The 13,682-nt window shown below is 42.8% G+C and overlaps 1 protein-coding gene across 2 annotated transcripts in view; it reads right to left on the bottom strand.

Annotated features, from left to right (window-relative positions):
* The window catches only part of GUF1 (GUF1 homolog, GTPase), a 41,205-nt gene that overhangs the window by 14,759 nt on the left and 12,764 nt on the right, over nt 1–13,682 (bottom strand). For both annotated transcript variants that reach the window (XM_019552877.1, XM_019552878.1), the window contains 4 exons: nt 12,258–12,461; nt 8,546–8,685; nt 1,837–1,960; nt 1,349–1,481 (listed from right to left, as the gene is read on the bottom strand). In XM_019552877.1, coding sequence (XP_019408422.1) covers nt 1,349–1,481; nt 1,837–1,960; nt 8,546–8,685; nt 12,258–12,461 — 601 coding nt within the window. The remainder of the gene's footprint in view (nt 1–1,348; nt 1,482–1,836; nt 1,961–8,545; nt 8,686–12,257; nt 12,462–13,682) is intronic.

The following is a 13,682-nucleotide window of genomic DNA, read 5'->3' as shown; positions in this document are numbered from 1 at the left end:
AAAATGGTGATGAATGACTGGCATCCACTATAACAGAACTAAGGTTGTAGCATGTGCTTGCCATGTACAGTAACAGTGATATAAGCAAAATGTATTTGAAAATGGAATATACTGTTTGGTGACTTAATGTTATGGTTCCTTGTTTTTGTGGGTTTGTATCAGACATCTTGTCTATATAGGAACCCTAACTTCTTCCAAATGAAAAGCTAAGCAATTAGTCACCTTTATTTAAAGGTTTAATAACAATACATCATAGAAAAAGGGATACAGAAAAAGGGGACCAGGAGGGATGAAAGATGTATTTGTCAGCAGATACTTGCCATCCCCAATACAGAATTACAGTAATCATTATGTTATTGTTAGGGACCTACCAAAACAGTGATTTTGCAAATGTGAAATCCAGTATTACCTGCAAAAAACAAAAAAAACCAGGCAAGGCCTGCAAAATCCCCACACACAAAAAACTTAATTAAAATAAAATGCTTGATTTCCAGAGGAAGCCTACAGTTCTCATGCTGTTGCGACCCAGACGCATAGCAACCTGCCAAGGGGGGTGGTTAGAAGCGGGGAGGGGGCTGCTGGCACAAAGGGGAGGCCAACATGACTACTGCCCCTGCCTGCCCCTCACCACTGGACTGGCTGAGAGGGTTGCCTGTCATGTGGCTCTGCCCCTCTCCACCAATCAGGCATGACTGGGCAAGAGGCAGGGCTGTATGAAGGACAGCCCTTAAAACCAATCAGTGATGAGGGGCACGGCCATCAGATCCCCTCAGCCAGAGGCATGGGGGAGGCCCCAGCATGATCACCCCACAAAAATGGTGGCCAGCCCCACACTCTCCCAGTGAAATCAGCTGGCCACCTTAAGTTAGGTAGTCCCCTATTTATCACATGGAAATGACAACATTTTCAGCGAGTAATTTAGCCAAATCTGCGTATTTACAGGGATCCAGGAGAAAGCACTCCTCTTGTTCTCAGTTCTGCAAGCACTGGAGACATGAGAACAGTGGTTCAGAACCACTCAGAGCACCCTCCCCCCCCCACAACTTTTGTAAATTAAACCGTGCCCCATTTCAATAATGAAAGTATGTATTGCAGTGTTTACCCTCCTTGCAGAGGGCCTAGGCATTGGGGGGTGGAGAAGCAAACAGGCAAGGACAGCTGTTTCCCTCTCTATACCTTCTGCATTGCCCCTCAAAGAATCTCCGGGCAACCCCTCATTGAGAATCACTCAAGTTTCTTGGGAGGAAAGTGGCCTTAAATGGAAAGTGGAAAAAGTCTAACCACTAGGGATTCGACTGTTTCTTAAAAACGGTTCATTTCAAGCTCCAATAAATAACTATTATGGTACCTTTATCAGTTTCGCTGAGGAAAGAACAGCTTTATATGGAACAGTCGGTGCAGTCAAAATGACAGATGCATTATATTCTTGCTCTAAGCGCTGGTTAAAAACTTCCATATGTAGGAGACCAAGGAACCCCAACCTGAAAAAAAATATTACTAAATGTGTGTACCGTATTACTTATTATGAAGGTAGTGTTAGGGACTAACTAACTGATTCAGTACCCTTAAGTGCAATAAAGACAACCCAGATAAAGTGAAACCTCCATTGTTCAAGAAAAGTCATATTGAACAAGGATTGCTAAGCTGGACAAACGTGTTGCGCACAAATGTAGAGTAGGAATATATCAAACACTTTAAATTTTAAATCATAGAACCAAACTGAAAGTTCCCAGAAATAACAGACTAATGCCATTTTTATCAATCATTTACACTTTTTAATGCTCTTTTATAAAATAGTTCCTAAAGTTAAAATGCATGTAACAAAGTAATCCTCACCTCCATCCAGCTCCTAAGGCAACACTATTATCACGATGAATAGTTACACTGGAATCATTTAATGTCAGTTTTTCTACAGCACTTTTTAGGTTATTATATTCTGATTGGGCTACTGGATACATTCCTGTCAAAACAAAGTCACACAGTTCACAAAAAGGCCCTCGCAAACCTCACTTTATTCATTTAACCATTTAACTATATCTCAACAGGCTGAAACATATCTTTTAGTCGTAACTCCTATATAACACAGCAAATAGGAAAATGGATTTAAAATCCAATTCACCTTAAGAGAAATGTTTTATGTGGAAATATTTCAAAAGAACAGAATTTATTATGGATTCTGGCTAAATGCCATGCTCCCGAAAATGATATCACACACATACGACCATAATATAAATAAATTCAAACGAAGTAACCAAACTACAAATATTATACTAAAAATCAATTCCACCAACATAAACACATTATTAATATAAATGTAGTAAATCAAGATATGAACCTACAATATTGTTGTACACAGATCCACAACTGACACAATAAAACCAAATCTAATTTTAAAATGTATCACTCATATCAGTAATAAAGGATATTTAACTCTAATCGCCTTAGCCTTATAAGCAAAAATTACAAGGCGGTTTACTAAATTTGGTGTTTGCTGTAAAAGCCAGATTAATTTCTCTCTGTTTGAAAAAATGTATCAATTTCTGCAAGAATGGTAAAAAATAGGTTCCCCTTATGTCACTATATAAAGAGCATTCTAAAATATAATGGATAGTATCTTTCAAAACTTCTACACAGACTGGGCAACATCGTTTAGCCCTTGGTATGGAAAATCTATGTCCAGCCAGAACAGCTGTGGTCCTTAATCTAGTCAAAGAGGGTCGCCATTTATTATTGAGATCCAACTGTAAATACCTTTCTCCCCCCAATCCAACTTCCAAAGTGTATATAAAAGGGACAATTACAAGTAGCCCCAAACACTGCAAAATCATTCTGCCTGGCAATATCTCGCATCCTCTGGAAAATCTGAACCTTTCCTAGGGAGAAAAATCTTTCATTATCTTTAAGATAGTATCTCATCTAGAAAATGCAAAAGTACGGGAAAGAAAAGCTAACCAGGGTGATTGAAAAGGAGGGGAATTATTAATATCTTCTATGTGGCATAATTTAAGGAGACAAGATGGTAAAAAGGGGCAGGATTTTAAACCAAAATCCAGCCATTCTGATAATAATATTAGTTAAAACAGAATCCATTCCCATCTCTAATCTCAAAAAAGATGCAGGAGTTGAGGGAGGAAGAGCCAGAAGAGCGCTAAGAAACTTCTGAGGCATGTCTACATCATTACTAGTGACATAACCCCATACTTCAGCACCATGTAAGATCTGAGAGTTAACTTTGGCTTTATATGCTGATATAGGAGCTTGGACTGATCATCCTGCTGTGGTTTCATAACACTTCTTTATAGCCACGGCCTCATTGGGCTGCCTCACTTTTAACTGACTGAATATGATGTTTCCATGAGGAAGAAGCTGTGAATAACACACCCAAATACCTATAGGTTTTGACAACTTCAAGTTTGGTTTCCCCCCATATTCCATGGACACTTCATCAAACGACTTCCCCAATACATTATTTTGGATTTATCATAATTTATCTTTAAGTTACTTTATCCGCAAAGATGCTCAAAAGTTGTAATTGCTCTCTGTAATCCAATAGGAGTTTTTGACAGTATAACAGTGTCATCCATATACATTAAAATAGGGATTGGGGTTGCTAATAGTTCTGGGGGATGAAAATGCGCATCCTGGAAGTAAGGGCAGGAACTTTAGGGGATGGATTGGAGGGTCCTGGGCATGACCTAAAACTGCACCCTGCCAGGAGTGGGTGGCCTGGTGGGGCTCTCAGTGGCACAGGAGCCCCCAGGAAATGTCAGGACAGTTATCACCTCAGTGAAAGGCGGGTAGGGGCACCTTAACCCTAACCCTCACCTTTGGGTGGGTTAAGTAACAGCAGAAGTAGTTGGGGGGGCCAGGCACGGCTGAGGCCACCTGAGCCCTGTGTGGGGTGCAGACCCTGAGAGATCCTGAGAAGGGAGAGTGGGACCAGGCACGGCTATGGCCACCTGAGCCCACCGGGAAGTGAAGCCCCAAGTGAAGGGGGCAGTGTGGAGTGCCGAGTGAAGGGGATAAAAACGCTCTGGTGAGAGGTGGCCCCAGACAGGGGCGGAGATGAAGAGCCCTAGTGGGAGGGAAGGAAAATCAGAGGGCTGAGTGCCCAGTAGGTTTATGTATATAGAGCTGCCTGCAGAAGGGGCTACAGCAAGCTTAGACCCAGTCGGTAATTGGCTGGCTACTACCCCGGGGGTCGCGGTAGAGGCCCAACAGATGGTACGTCTGCCACCCAAGGAATGGACTAGCTAAGCCTATGACCAAAGGGGGCCCGGTCTAAGAGGGAGCAACGCGGCATAAGTTGTTGACGCATGAAAGAGACCCTGTGAGAGAGGGTGGAGTGCGTGAGGCCCGAGTGAGAGGTGGGCGGTATTAATGTGTGTGTCTGACGGCGCAGCCTAAGCTTGCTCCGGTGGTACGCCAGGAGCACTGTAACATCCAGATGCCATCTGTGAGGCATGGGCTGCAGTGTAGGGGAGATACGGAGCTGCAGATAGTGCCCCCTGGCATCGGGGCAATAAATGGGTAGCCTCCCACCCAATTAAGATTGTTAATTAATAACAAGGCATTGCAGGTGAGTCAGGTCGGGGGAGTGCCCAAAGGCAAGTGGGGAACCTAGCAATGTGGCTAGGCAGGGAGCCCCATCTTGCTACACCATACTATAAGATGGTGTAACAAATAACACCCAAAAATTTTAACTGAAACATCTATCAAACTTATACGGTGATAAGGTTCTGGCTTATCTTTTAAGCCTTTCTTGAAAATAGGTACAATAATACTCCCTTTTCAGGAATCTGGGATTTGGCCCAACTCAATTATAGAGTTATGACATTTTTCCAGGATCCAAGTCTGCCGTTTGATATTATCAATGTAAACTTCCACTGGTATTCTATCTGGACCTGGGCTTTATTCTTCTGTTGTACTTTGAGGAAATATGCTACTTGATCCTTTGTTATCCAATACTTAATTGTGTCAGTGAGGGGTTTATTACTACTTATTTGTTCCACAGAAAAAGTAAACTGATTGAAAAAATATTCTACCCAACTGTCTGAGGTAATAATATTTTCAATGTTATAATTAAAATTAGCTGTTCCCTTTGATACATGTAGCCAGAAGGCTTTACTATCTTTAGCAATAATTGCCAACCTCAATTTATCCCATTGCTGGTTATAATACTCTTTTTTTTCCTGGAGAAGTAGTTTTATATGCTTTCCATAACCTTCAAATCTCACTCCAAAAAGTTGTTCCAGTGTACCCAGTTTTCCTTTATTCCCCAGCTTTCCTATTTAATGATCTTTTTCTGTTCTACACATGCTTAAATCAAACCAGAAAGTGCCTCCTTTAAATGTCTGTACAGGATGAGAAGTTAAGAGGTATTGAGAGGAGTGGATCAAGAAGATCTTTAATTTGCTGGCATATAAACACACTTTAATTGTCTATCTGACTGAAACCCTAAAACAAGTCTGACTGAAAAAAAGTTAAAATTCAAACCAGATTAAATAAAAACTACTGATAATCTGAAAGTTCATGAAAAATACACAGACAAACAGAATCACTGCCCTTCTGCAAGATGCCCCTTCCAAAAAAAGGGTCCCGTGCACAAACAAAGAAACATGCAGTTTTGAATCACCAGAAATGAAATTCAGGAAAAATAAATACAATTGCCAAAAAGCAACAGCCTGTTCAGTTGGTGTTACAGGCTCTACTGGGTCCTTATGATGCAGCTATCTGCTGGAGGTGGCATGGATTACTCTGCATCAGTAACCTCCATCATGGGGACTGAATGTCTCCTGGAGTTCCCTATTTGTAGGCAGCACACACTATTCCACCACTTGACAAAGTGTAACATCTTTCCCCCATGTGCTGGTCCCAAACTGATGGCCATACTAGGTCATGGTTCACATTTTCCAGAACACAGTGATAAATAGTAGAAGTCACTGTGGACTGTTCATGACCTCTCTCTCTTCACTTCCATGCAACTATGTAAGGACCAAATTCAATCAAGTCATAAATATTTGCTATATATTTTCCATATAAGAACATTACAGAAAATATTTGAAAGGAGAATTTAATACAGCAATCACTTGCCCTGAACACCTATTAAATCTGAACTCTGTATATGTGTATTTCAGGGTTGCCCAATGGGGGGCCCACACACAGACTATATACCCAGGGGGCACCACCCCCAGCAGCACACACAGCCCAGCTTCCCAGTCACACACACCACATGGGCATCCCTCCATGCAGTATGGTCAACTTGCTTCCCCCTAGTGCACATATAGCACCCCCATGCTGTTCCCAGTTATGCATGTCACACCTGCAGCAGATAGTACAGGCAACCTGGCTCCCCACTTTGTGGAATGCACAGCACACACGTAGACAGCCTGGCCCTCTCCTGCAAAATGCACATCGGCACTAAGAAAACAGCAGCAGTGTGCTTTAGTTTCAAAGCGTCTTCAATGTGTTTTCATTCAAAAGTGCACTGCCGCCATTTTCTCAGCAATGACACACATTTTGCCATTTATACCAAACCATGCAAAAAGCGTCCAGCGCTGTGTCGCATGCATGTGTGCATACACGCAATGTTTTATTTTTTTTACAATTTTGAACCAATCTGGAAGCCTACCAGTGCCTCAATCACTACAATAAAATAAATTCTAAGTACCTATAAATTTTGGTATTTGATCTTGGGGTTTTTTACCATGGAAAAAAATCAGAGCTCCTCCTGCTCCCTTCACCCACTTGGATGCAGGTCCAGGACCCTCACTCCCAAATCACAACCTCCCAGCCCTTCCATTCCCACCCCCCAAGTATGCCAGAGGGGGCCCCCAGCTGCCAGGGCTATAAGGCCAGGGACCTGGGTCCGGACCCCCTTGCCCCCCACAATAGCGCCCGAGCCCCGGCTTCCACCCATAGGAGGCAGTGGCTGCTGAGGCAGAGTGGAAGGCTTAGCCCAGCTCCCTCTCCCCACCAGCGGCACAGCTGGAGCAAAGCTTATTTGGGGGGGGAGGAGGGAGGGCACAAATGCAGGGTGCCCACTGCGGGCTTGGACTCCCTACCCTACTGCCCTCCCCCCCCAGAGCCTCCACAGGCCAGTAGGCAAGACCCAGCACAGCAGGGCACAGTGGGACCAGACGGCGAGGCATGAATCACCACTGGGAGCTCCACGCCGCCATGGAAAGGTGCCCCATTCACGCCCAACAGTCACACCTCCTGCCATGCCACAAATGCATGGCAGGAATCACAGCTGTTGGAACTATAGATAAGATCCCAATTGTGCCATTACTAGTTGCCAATACAAGGGGAGCTTAGATCATAATCCTGGGCCTTGGAAGTTGGACTGGGGTCAATCAGCTGATTGTCAGTTCTGGCCCAGGAACCAGTGGTGATGCGAACGGGCTTCAGTAAGGTCCCAGGGCCAGAGTTGACAATCAGTTGATTAGCCCTGGCCTAGACTTTGATAGGTCCAGGTCACTTGACACTGTCCAGACAGGCAGTCAGCTAATTGTCAAAAACCAAGGCACAGCAGTTCTGGCAGATTAGCAATTTCCCCTTCAGGGGACTTTTAAGCCCCACACCTGGCAGTTCTAGCTGGGCTGCTAGGTACAGGGAAGTCAAGGGCTTTTCCAGCTGTGGACTTTAAAGCCTGTACCCAGCAGCCTAGCCAAAGCTAATGATATAAATGTAATATGTAGAAGGGGCCTAGAAATCATCTTTCCCCATCCTCTGTAGACAGAAATGTTGCCTCCCAAACTACTACAGCAACAGATAAATGCCTAACACAGGTTGTCAACTGGGGATACACGGGGACAGACCGCCACCACCTCACAGGAGCAGGGCTGGGGTGGGGCAAGAGCAGGGCTGCACAGACATCGTGCTGCCACTGCTCTACCCCCACCGGCCCTCCCCCCGTTCCACATCTGGACTGCTCGCCACTCCCCCTCCCCACCAATGTCTGGCTGTGTGCCACCCCTCCCCCCAGGATACATTTATTAAAAAGGGGGCTGCTGGGGGTACATTTATAAAAAAGGTTGAAAACCCCTGGCCTAACATATCAGTGGCCTTGTATGCTTAAAATGTATTTAAATACAATTTTAATCTTTGAAAGTAAAGAACTAGTTTTAGTCCCTTTTGCCTTTAAAGATACTGTGAAGTGAGTGATGGTAGCAGATAAAAGTCCTTTCCCAGAGAAAATGCTTCATAATAGATAGTAGACATAAGCTTATCAGTTGAAAAAAGTCCAAATGGGTGACGCAATTCTTCAAGATCTATATATTGAAAGCCCCGAGTGAACAAAGATAATCATCTTCAAGTAAAAATAATGTCAGTCTCAAATTAATTTTAAAGCAACCACTAATCCTTGTTACTCTTAAAACTATTCAAGGCCATACTGAATGCTGTTCTAGAGCAGCACTTGGCTACTGCAGTATTCTTCAAAACCTGTAACTTATTGTTGTTTTATTCTTCACTGCCCGAGTAACTCTTTTACTTTTGCAGGAAATACAAAACTTTCCAGTTTTTGAATCAGTGTGCTGCTCACCTGCAAAGACCATTGGTTTCGCTGATTTAAAACCAGGCAAGGGCTCCACCGGCTCTTTATGCGAATACAGCGTGTCTCCTATTTGGGCTTCTGCGACTTCTTTCATCCCAGCAATCAAATAGCCCACCTGTCCAGCATACCTAAATAAAATTGGTATTATGTGGAAATTTTTACTGTGCCTTAATAATATTACATTTTTTCTCCCCTGGCAGTTATTCCCTCTGAGATCCAAGCACGTTCTCTCCATAACTCCCAAATCAGTCTGATATTGCTGCACAGTTGTTTGTTTACCGCAACAGATGCTTCAGGAATGAGTCTTGTGACTTGGCAGTTAAATTTCAGTTACACTTAGAAATTAAATGATCCTGTTAGTTTTTTTTGGATTTCCAGCTATATCCAATTTCCTATGCAAAGACAATGACAAGAACACTCTTTTAACATCTAAAATAGGGAAGCAAGAAGAGATGTCAGACACCACACAGTCAGTTTGAGATACTAGCAGAACCTGTCTCTGACGAGCAGAAATACCTCTCTGCAGTCCCTGTGAACAACCTGGTTGGTTGACGGGGATGGATCACCACCCTACCCTGTTGCTAGCATGGGAGTACAAGGTGTATAATTAAAAATTCAACTGCACAGTGAAAGATGCAGTCATGTTGGTCTTCTCCAGCTTCCATGAGAACCTCTGAGAAATGCCAAACCAGCACTTGGCTGCAGATGTATCAGAAACTGTCTATTTTTGTTTCTATTCTGTCTACAGAATTTTCCTGACGCTGTTCCAGAAAGGAACTGGTTCCTGATAACAGCTATAGGTGAAGACCATTAAAAAAAGATTAAGAGCTTTCCATCTCAATAGGTAGAATTGTAATAAGAGCCTGACTACAACTCATACCTAAGGTAGGTCCTATTGGTAAACCAGAAAATGAAGCAGAAAGACATGCCTATCAGGCAGGGCAACTGAGATTACCTGTTCAGCATGAAAGACAAACGTGCCCAAATGAGACATGCCCACAGAAACTTTAGATAGAAAGGAATTGGAAAATAACATTGGAAACGAAAAAACACTAATGCACAATTTGGTAAGAACAACTGAACAACAATTAAAATGGTACAGACTCTTCATTTAGCTCTAACTGTCTTTTAAGAAAAGATTTTCCTCTTTGAAGGGTAGAGAGAGCCTTTACTATGGATTTCCTAAAACATCCATTTCCTTTCCTGTCTCCAGTTCAATTAGATGCCAATACAGTAAAAAAAAGTTTGTAACATCCCTTGGACCAAACACCCTTTAGTCTCATCTCATTCTTTCATCCAAACAGACTGAGATTCAAAAAGCAAAATTTCCAGACATTCTTAATTCCTCCCAAAGGATAGCACCACATCGCATTTTACATATAAATCAGCCTTCCTGATCTTAGAAGAGTGTTTATTTCATTTTGTTCTGACAGCTTTATTAATGTTACTGTGTTTCAAAGGTTAGCTGCCTTGATGGCAGTTATATCAAATTCAATTATAAAGTTCTTCTGAAGGAAAGAGTGAAGTCTTCACTTACTTCAAACTAAATGTTTATGAATGTATTCCTCATTAAAGGTATTAGGTAGACAGCTCTTTTAGAAAGGGGGTAAAATTTCCCAAAGGTGGCTAAGTGATTTAGGACAATAAATCACACTGAAAGTCAATGGGGTCTTAAACTCCTATGAAACGTTAACATTTTAGAAATTCCCACCTCAAGTCTGTCCTTTCACCTAAGAACATGTACAGAATGAACAGCAACTATGCAATAAGATCCTGGTATAACTTATCAGTGTGCCTCAGTCAGGCTGAGAAGGGCTAGATCTACAGATGAAATGGTTATTCAGTCTCCAAACTCATTCAGTCCTTAGTCTGTCTGCTGACAATGCAAAGATGGGGCCCAACAGAAAAGGTAGGGGGTTGCATACACCCGATATGTAGGGGTGCACCAATAGAGATTTTTGGGGCTGATACCGATTTTTAAGGAGGCATATTAGCCGATACCAAGCTGATTTTCAATACAGCTGTGTGCAGCTGGTAAGTCTGTTGCGGTAGAAGGGGCGGGGGAAGGAAAGGGGCATGAGGGGGGCAGGTCAAGGCCCCTGCAGTGAAGGAGTGGGATTGGGGCAAGCGCTGCCCAGCCAGGGGAGGGAAGAGGTGGGACAGAACCACAGCTTGTCTGGGGGGCATGGCTCCTGCTACTGCATGTACCTTGGGAGGACATGGGGGGCATGTGCCCCCTGTATCTGCACAGGATGGAGCAGGGCAGGCTGCAGCTGTGGGCTAAGACAAAGGCTGCACCAGGCTCTTCCCAGAAAGGGCTGGGCTGGGCACTAAGGGAGGGCAGCAGCTGCAGCCACCCCAAATTTTGCCACCACGCCCCCCGGCACTGCTGTTGCCCACCCCGAGGGCAGTCCTGGCCCAGCCTCGCCCCGCCCCAACATGCAGACATGCACATGCCCCTTCGCACCCTCCCGGAGTGCACACAGTGGCAGGAGCCACGCCCCCCACCCCACATCCCCCAACCAAGCCGCAGCTCCATCCCGTACCCCGCCGCACCCCAGCTGAGCAGCACCTGCCTACTCCTGCCCCACTCCCTCCCTCAACATGGGGGGTGTTGATCTGCCTCCCACACTCCTTCCCTCCCACCTCCACTTCCAGCACAACAGACTTACCAGCTGCACACAGCTCTCCAAGCTGCCAGACTGTGCTCCTCACTGCCTGCATGCTGTGCTGCAGCCACATGCGTGCATGGGCATTTATTGGCCACATCAGACCAATTTCCAATACAGCCAATTTTCTTTATGTTGGTGCTGATCCAGTATCAGACCAATGTATCGATGTACATCTACTGATATGCTGGGGGAATGCTGCATGATATGACTTCTCATTAAGAACTGGATTCAAAATACAGGCAGTCCTCAACTTACAACATTTCAAGTTACAATGTTTCACACTTATAACGTTTATAAATTGACATCCTGTTTCAACTTTATGACGTCAGTTTTGACTTTACAATGCTTGATCTGATGCAATGCCATGCCAACGAACAAGTTTGCTGTGTCTCCCATCTCTCCGGAGAATATCTGTCCAAACTTCTTTGAACGCTTCAAGAAAGCGGACAAGGCTCCAGAAATACCTACAGCCAAGACTCCTGAGAAGACTCCAGCCAAGAACCCTTCAAAAAGTCCAGCAAAGTCACTTCAAATAAGTCCTTCCAAATCAATATGGTTGTTATTTACAATATAAATACATTAATGTAGCTATATTACTCATCTATAATTGATAGAGTACAAAATTCTGAGTTATTTTTGGTGAAAATGGGGTATTGGGCCTTGGTTCAGAAACCAATCCCCAATTTATAACATTGTTCCTATGGGAAAATCGGCTCTGAGTTAAACCATTTCGACTTAAGACGCTGTTTTCAGGAACCACTTGTGGTGTAAGTCTGAGGACTGCCTGTACTGAGATCATATAATACCTCTTAGACAAAAGCTCAGCGTGGAGTCTTTCAAAAAGCTCATCATTAGCCTAATAATCTTCAGTGATTTGAAGTGGGTGCTTTCAAAAATCCATCACCCAGCCACTTCCATCCAGAGCTAAAACTGGACAGATGACATGGACATGCAGGACTTTGAATCTTATCATCATAAACACTAAATTATTTAAATTATTATATTCTACTTGAAGGTTTCTTACTTACAACTTATGAGTTGGCTGTTCATCTGGAGTCAGTATTCCCACTTCATTAACTTCGTAAGTCTTCCTTGTATGAGCAAACACAATCTTATCTCCTTTCTGAACCTCCCCACCAAAGAGTGCAATGCTAGCTATGACACCCCTGTAGTGGTCAAAGGTGGAGTCAAACACTAAGGCCTTCAATGGATTGCTAGTGTGAGCACTGGGTCTATTATGAAAAACAGAAATAATAAATGGAGTAAGCATAATTATTTATCATTATATATATGTATATACATATACACAGAAAAGAGACCAGACGACAAAGACCGAGCACAGCAAACAAACAAGCACTATGCAAAAATATAGGTCTACTATATATAGTCCACATGATATTAGGAGTCAATTTAAGCCACTCCACAATAATATGCCAGCTGCAGTCTTTTAATATGTATTGTATACTTTGTTTTTGCATATCAGCTCTATTTCACAAAAGCTGGGAATTATTTTTAAAACATTAAATTGTTTCCTCTTCTAGCATTCCCCTCACAAATAATATTCCACTGATTAAAAATCACTCAAGCAAAAAAACTTGCTGATATAGCTCTTCCATCTCCCTCTGACATTATCTTTGGGCCTCTGTTTGGCTTTTGTTACTGTAGGTATTATCGAATAAAAAGAACAGAATGAAAAACAAAGTATTGATCCAAAGTCAAACTGCAGTTTAGCAGCCTTTGTCTTCATTCTGACAATGGGTAAATCCTCAGATAAAAATCTTAATTAAAACTGCAGTTCAAGCTGTAAAGGCTGTAAACATATATTGTTAACTTCAGGCCCTGGGACAAGTTGCATTAAACAATGTAATGTTCAGAAGGAAGTATGTGCACCTAAAATATATTATTAAATATAACCAAGTAACAGTTGTGTGCTCCCCCAAATCCTATTAGGATTGTTCCAACATTGATAAGAAAATATTCTGTTAAAAGGGTTTGATGTGTAAAAGGAAATTCGAATAACCGGTTATAAAAAAATTATTTCAGTATTTATCTGCTCCCATACTTGAGGGCTTACTCCAAACATATCATCATGTAACTGCTTTTTTTCCACCACTTCATATAACATTCTCATCTAATAATGGCTTTTTACTCGTATTTAAAATTTAACAATTCCAACATGTATTAATATACACACTGAAAAAAAATCATTTGTTAAGAGAAAAATTTAGAAACTGACCATTTCAATCACACATGGATCCCACACCTCCAATTATTAGCAACTAAAGGTCAGAAATTTAATATAGTTTCATAGTTTCAAGGGTTGGAAGGGACCTGAACAGATCATCTAGTCAGACCCCCTGCCATGGCAGGAAAGAGTACTGGGGTCAAACGACCCCACCAAAGTGTTCATCTAACCTCCTCTTAAAAACCCCCAGGGTAGGAGCCTGCACCAC

Source organism: Crocodylus porosus, unplaced genomic scaffold, assembly GCF_001723895.1.
Source record: "Crocodylus porosus isolate Cpor-Errol unplaced genomic scaffold, CroPor_comp1, whole genome shotgun sequence".
Classification (NCBI taxonomy): Eukaryota; Metazoa; Chordata; order Crocodylia; family Crocodylidae; genus Crocodylus; species Crocodylus porosus.
The sequence above is the reverse complement of the archived record's forward strand: the minus strand, read 5'-3'. Positions and strand labels throughout refer to the sequence as shown.